Source organism: Oryzias latipes, chromosome 16 (assembly GCF_002234675.1).
Source record: "Oryzias latipes chromosome 16, ASM223467v1".
NCBI classification, from domain to species: Eukaryota; Metazoa; Chordata; class Actinopteri; order Beloniformes; family Adrianichthyidae; genus Oryzias; species Oryzias latipes.
The window spans coordinates 29,496,643-29,503,396 of NC_019874.2; the positions used below are offsets into that span (position 1 = coordinate 29,496,643).

At 39.3% G+C, this 6,754-nt stretch overlaps 1 protein-coding gene across 1 annotated transcript; it reads right to left on the reverse strand.

Moving 5' to 3' along the window:
• Nucleotides 1–1,017: 1,017 nt before the first annotated feature.
• Nucleotides 1,018–4,781, reverse strand: LOC105356046. The gene is made up of 2 exons (XM_011485818.3): nt 4,641–4,781; nt 1,018–3,268 (listed from the first exon to the last, which is right to left on the reverse strand). Exon 2 carries the CDS (start codon nt 3,243–3,245, stop codon nt 2,079–2,081), a length of 1,167 nt encoding a protein of 388 aa, XP_011484120.1. The 5' UTR covers nt 3,246–3,268; nt 4,641–4,781; the 3' UTR covers nt 1,018–2,078.
• Between the last annotated feature and the right edge of the window lie 1,973 nt (nt 4,782–6,754).

Here is a 6,754-nt window from a genome sequence, read left to right on the forward strand (position 1 = left end):
CTTTGAGTCTTTAAACAAATAACAATTGTCTCTGTTTGCAATTTCACTCTCAAGATGTACTTTCATTTTTGCACCTGAGCTGTTCTAATGGGGCCTTTCCCCTGAATCCAGGATGACCGTCATTGTGACGGTTACATAATCCCAACTTTCCCACCAGAAGTTCCTCATAAACTGATAAGACAGTGGAAAAAACCATGAAACAGTTTATTTTATTAATCATTGTTGAGCTTTTATTTAAACAGCATCATCTATTGAGACTATTCAGTCTTTTTACAAAGACAAAGTTAAAGTAAAGTCCCATTATAAACCTAGGTGTGTGAAATTTGTTCTCCACATTCGACCCATCCCCTGAGGGAGCGGTGAGCTGCAGACACAGCCGCTCTCGGGAACCATTTGGTGGTTTAATTTGGTATTTGGTGGTATTTTAGTCATCTTCCATGATCTTTTTGTTTTTACCAAAAAAATGTATTAGAAATACATTTAATGTTACTTAGATTTGAAATAATTCAAACAATGATCTAGTAATTTCACTATTTTTACTATTGTAATCATTACTTTTAGGTGCAGAATGGCTAAGGCGGTTGAGCGGGTCGGCCAACGATCGAAGGGTTGGTGGCTCGATCCCCACTCACCCCAGTCAACAGCCGTTGAGCCGTTGGGGCTGTAGGCGCATACTGGCAACCACACCTCTGTGAGTTTGCCCCAGGACAGCAGTGGCTCATCTGCCAGCTGCATTGCACATAAACCTACAGCGAGTGAGCCGATCTCAGCACAGAAAAATGAGCTGACGTGGGTTTTTCCTTTTGCCACGTTGTCTTGTTGCCTTGGAAACTTCCTTAGTTTTACGAGAAAATGCACCCTCACCCACAAGTTTAACCTTTTCCATTTAATCACTTACCACGCCTGCTCTTATGGATTGGCTGCATATGGCAGCGTATGTCCTGACAGAGCTCCTCCTCTGGCTGCTGATTCACTCTGAAATCTGCAGACCTTCAATGAGCAATCATCTTTAGTCATGTGTTTTTATTTATTTTTTTACAAGCTTTGATATGAAACAGAAATGTCCGGTTAAAAGGGAGTCTGAATACGTTACGGTTGTTCTGCTCTAAGGATGGATAGTATTCAGACTGAGGAAACTTGGACAGAACAGAAGCTCAGTCCGATTGGAAACGAACCGAGACCAGGAACTTCCTGTTCCTGCATGAAAGCAGAATCCTGACAAAATAATCTAAACCCACAAACAAACGTTCCTATTTACTTTGGCAATGAAATGAAGACAAGTAATTTGATCACAACATAAAAAAACGTGTTCTTAAGTGTGCGTCAATGTGAGCATAGATTAAGGCAAAATATGAAAAAAAAAATGGATGTTTGCAGAGTCGTGTTTGATTCTTTAGCAGAAAACAACAGAAAAAAGAACAGAACCAATAAAGTTCAGAACCTTCTTTGATTTTAAATCATTTTCAATAATCAACAATCATAGACACTTATTGCAAACAGGAGGTTTGTTCCTAAAAAACAAACTATTATGCTCAAACAAATATGGTTTAGTGTTGATTTCAGTTCCTGCGTTAAAAACAGAATCTGGAAAAAATAAACAATATTCTTATGACAAACGATTAATAACCATTAATCTGACCAAATCATCTTAAAGCAAACAAACCCAAAAACCAGTAAAAAATAAAGTGACAGTTCAGTGAAAAACAATTTTAGAACTTTACAGCAAAATAGAGAATCGAAAACATTTTGAAAGCTCCAGGGTTAAATGAAACTTTTATCTTTGGCAGAACGCCAAGAGTCTGTGTCCCAGAACCCGCTCCCCTCCCGACATATTACACTGAAACAAAATAATCTCAACTGTCACGGAAAACATGGCAGTTCATGCCAGCGTATGTCCTGACATGTCGCCTAAAGGAATGTGTCAGTTTCAGGAAACCTGTAATGTGTGTTTGATCTTTCTCTTAGAGGAGAATAATTCCAAAGAATGAAACTGATGTTCATCTGAAATTTAAGGCTTTTTCCTGTTGAGATCAAACAACAGACATTGTTGGTACATTTCTAATTTTTTGCTTTGAGTTTTAAAAAGAGTGAACCCAGACGTGGAGGTTTTTACGCTTTTCATAGTAGAGACACTCATCCGTGAAGCTCCAGGAACAGGCCAGATCTTTGCAGGAGTTGACTGTATGAACCATCCAGTCTCCTGGTAGTTTCTCAAAGAGATACTCAGCTATATTCTCCACTGTGGGTTTCTTCTGACTCTGGATAAACTGCTGGATGAGGTTCTCGTTCAATGGCTTAAGAGAGGTGCTGTAGGACACCCAGATTTTGAGTTTCTTATCTGTTGTGGTCACCTGGAAGCGACTCGTTCCTGTAGGACATTCACAGTTCTTTTTGATTGAAAAGAAAGAAGAGCCAGATTTGTAAACACGAACTGACCAGCCCACCCAGTCGTACTTCTTCTTTAGCATCTCTATGAGGGCATCAGCCCTCTGCTTGTTGGTTAGGTCCTCCTTCTGGTCTCTTACCAGTCGTTGACAATCAGTCTTAGCGTGTCTTGGGAAGCTAACGATGCATTCTGTGATGACAGCGTTCATCTTCTCCTGCACAACTCTCATCGTCTCGCTCCACTTTTTTACGAGCTTTTCTTGCTTATCGGACTTCATCAAAGCAGCGTGACCCAACAGAGCAATGATCCCCATGCAGAACAGACACCTCAACTGGTTGCAGTATTCTTCTACTGGACGTCTGCTGCTCTCCTCATAACTCAGGATGACCTTAAGCAAAGGTTCACCATGGAAATAGTTTCCTTCCACAATCTTGTAAAGCTCCTCAATTTGTTCTTCACCACCACTATTTTTATAGTGCTCGAGGAATGCATTTTTTCTATATTCAGAATTATCTTTGAGAAATTCCATGTACTTTCTGAACTGATGTGTGATTGTTTCCTCAACTGAGAATAATTTGTTATCTACTGCCTTCTTCCGAATCTCCTTATTGATGCGATTTATATCCTCTGAAACCTTTTCAATATGATTCCCCACCTTCTCAAACTGCTCCCTCATGAAAACAGCCTCTGTGCTCTCCACATCGTTCAGAACCAGTTGGACAAGGGGAGAAACGACTGAGAAAATAGGGGAAAAATCCCCAATGATGGTGGCTGCCTTGTTGGCTCCAGTCTCAAGCATGTCCATCATCTTCTTCACCCCTTCTTTGTTCTCTGACAGAAAGTTCTTCAGATCTTCCATTTTTTGTTTGTAGATCTTGTACGCTAAATAAGAGAAAAACAACATTTGCATTAAGGCAGGTAGACATGGTCAAACCAAACATCAGAACGGGGAAGAAAGGTGGTTGAAGTTACTATGAACGTGGCATGGTTGTTAGTGCCAGACGGGCTGGTCTAAGAATTTCAAAAATTAGGATTTTCACCCACAACCATCTCTAGGGTAAAATATCCGGTGAGCTACAGTTCTGTGGGCAGAAATGCCTTGTTGGTGCTGGAGGTCAAAGGTGAATGGCTGACAGAAAGGCAATAGTAACTCAAATAACCACTGGTTCCAACCAAGATGTGCAGAAGAGCATCTCTGAACGCACAACACGTCTTTGTATCGACGGTTCAGGCTGCTGGTGGGGGTGTAATGGAGTGGGGGGTATTTTCTTGGCACACTTTGGGCTCCTTAGTACCAATTGAGCATTACTACCAACACTACAGCCTCCCTGACTATCGTTGTTGACCATGTCCATCCCTTTCTGACCACAGTGTACCATCTTCTGATGGCTACTTCCAGCAGGATAAGGCGCCATGTCCTAAAGTCCCAAACTGTGTTCTTAAACATGCCAATGAGTTAAATGGACTCAAATGACCTCCATAGTCACCAGAACTCAACCCTATAGAGCATTTTTGGGATGTGGTGGAACGGGAGATCGGCATCATGGATGGTCAGCCGACAAATCTGCAGCAACTGTGTGACGCTGTCATGTCAATGTGGACCAAACTCTCTCAGGAATGTTTCTAGTACCTTGTTAAATCCATGTCACCAAAGATTAAGGCAGTTCTGAAGACTGAAGGGGGTTCAACCCTGTACCAGCGATAAACTGGCCAGGGTAGGTGCTTGTCTACCAGCGGTAAAACATGGTGGTGTTTGTGGGATTATGTGGGGCTTCCATGTTATTGGATTTAAACAAATCTATCATTAAAACAGACTGCTGTTGTTGTGTGAATATTTGAATAAACATTATCAAAATCATTAAAATTGTCATTTCAAATAAACTCCCGCCTCCAGGGTGAAGCAGGCCCACAGTGGACATCACCTCTGAGTCTGCAGCCTGCTCCATAATCTCCACGCCCTTCTCAATCGTGTCCCTGTTCTGTACAATCCAGTCTGGGCCATCTTTGGGTTTGTTTTTTGCAGCAAATAATTAAATTTTAATCAACAAACACAGAGCTTTTTTTGTGGGGTCAAATCAAAATCAGCTTAAAATACTGTACAATTTAAAGAAATAAAATGTGGATTTGTAAAAAACTGTTGGATTTAAGCAAGTTTCAGAAAAACATTTGTGATTTTTATATTTTACAAAGGTTATCATCAAAACCGTTTAAATTCCATTCCAGAAGTAGAAAAAAACAATGAAAGAAAACTCACCGTGTGATGATTTTGCTTTTACTTTTTTGTTTGTTTAGAGAAAACTCTTAAACAAAAAAGTTATTTGGCAAAAAATAAAAGAGGAGAAAATCTCAGCAACCAAACTCTGGTCAAAATGATCTGCTTTGCTGTTCAGATTCATTGAAGAGCTTGTATTTAAGCATCTCACAAAACCACATCCCCCTCAAGATTCCTTTCCACCCCCAGCATGACGTTAGTCATTAATGTGAAGCTGTGCATCCTCAGAAAAAAATAAAAAAACTCATCCTTTACTGTTTGGAGCTTCAGGTCCGACTATTGAGACAATTTCAGAAACGCTGACCTGTTTTACTAGGATTTACATTATTGCAGACAAATTTGCCAGGAATCTTTTTCCCTACAGCAGTCAGTTATTACCAGCTAAACATAATGTTTTATAAAAGCAGCTTTTATATATTAAAAGTCCCTAAATGTATATTATTTGATTAAAAAACCGTAAAGCTTTGAAATAAATAAAAGTCAAATTTTCCATTCTTCGCATTCATTCTCTGAATTGTTAGGACAGAAAAGTAAGAAATATGCATAAATAAAAGAAATTCAACATAACAGAAATCAAACTTAAAATAGTCCTGCAGGCTGTGTATGGTGGGAGTCTAAAAAATATAACTGAGACCCCAACTAGATTTTATCACTTTGATCCTAACGGCTTATTCCTACTTTTTAACACTAGATGTCCACAAAAATCACAGAAATCACTTGTCTCCCAGCAGAAAAAACTAAAGCTGACTATTTTATTATTTCTCAGATGAGTTTTTTTCAACTTTAAAAATAAGGTAATGGTTAATCCAATTTATTATCAAATAGACAAATAAGCGGTTCATGTTATTTTCCACTGAACTACCGGTGTATCGGCAGTGTTTGATTGATGGTTTCATTATGAGAAACTGTCTGTGGGAAAGTCAGGATTTTGTAATCGTCACTCTAGATTTGGCAGAGACCTTTGGGAAAATAAAGCTGTGTGGAACCTGAAAAACACCGTCATTACAGCTCAGGTGGGAAAATGAAAGCACATCTTGGAAGTGAAGCAAACTTTTTTTCACACAGCTCTGTAAACGGATCAAATGTTAATTTGCTGTTTGATGCCTTTGTAAAGGTTTTTAACACACATTTCAGTCAAAGCAAGTTTTAGTTAAAAAAGTTAACTTTTCTTTTACAAAATAGGTAGTTTACTATACTTTTTCTCTTTTAAAATGTTTCTTTTTGAGAAACGGTTGGTGGTAAAGTATTGTGTAACCATCATAATAATAGTGACTCCTGTTGGGAAACAAAGTGTCTACGGCAGATCTCTAGCTCTAATGAAGCCATAGCGGTGCTGAGATTGCTGCAAAGTTGGTTTCATGGAAAATGAAACCAGACTGTCATTGGGTTTGATTTACTACCTTTATTTTTTCTGTCAACATTTGGCCTTTTACCAACGCTCTGAGGTTCGCTGCCTCATTTGGATTTTGTACTTCTTTCAATTTGAGGGCAGACAATCCTAAATTGGTTAACTGATGTCACATCCTGCTTAATAAACTGATAGTATAGTTCCACACCTAGTTTTGTCTGTGTACCACTTTTGTGTTATTCCAGCAGAACACAGCTGAGACTGAGATCCGCACCAGAACTCTGACCGGAGTCTGCTTACAGGCTAACAGTCAAGCCCATCCGACGTTCCTGTAAATCAATCCAAACTCATGTAAGATCTGAGGAAAGAGACAAAGGTTAGTGAAAAGGCAGCTTATTGATTGAGGACACATTTAGCTTAGTTTGTCTTTCATCTTCAAAATGCGAGCCAACAACAGTCAGCATTTCCTGACTCACTGGGATTGTAATCACTCAAGCTGATTTGTTTTATCACCAAAAGCTCTGAATATTCAGATCTTCTTCTGCTTTTCCTTTCAGCTTTTCCCTTCAGGGGTCTCCACACAGAATCAGCTTCCTTCATCTAACCTAGTCTTCTGAAATCTCCACTCTACTCCGAACACCAACTAGACCCTTAAGTTATTACCTGCAATGTATTTGCTTGATACAGACGACAGGATTTTCTCTGTGAAAACGAACACGGTTAACCCTGTTAACATGAAAATTAAGAT

Bases quoted from the DNA above. Each gene is read 5' to 3' on its own strand.
- LOC105356046 (XM_011485818.3), bottom strand. From the start codon at position 3,245: ATGGAAGATCTGAAGAACTTTCTGTCAGAGAACAAAGAAGGGGTGAAG.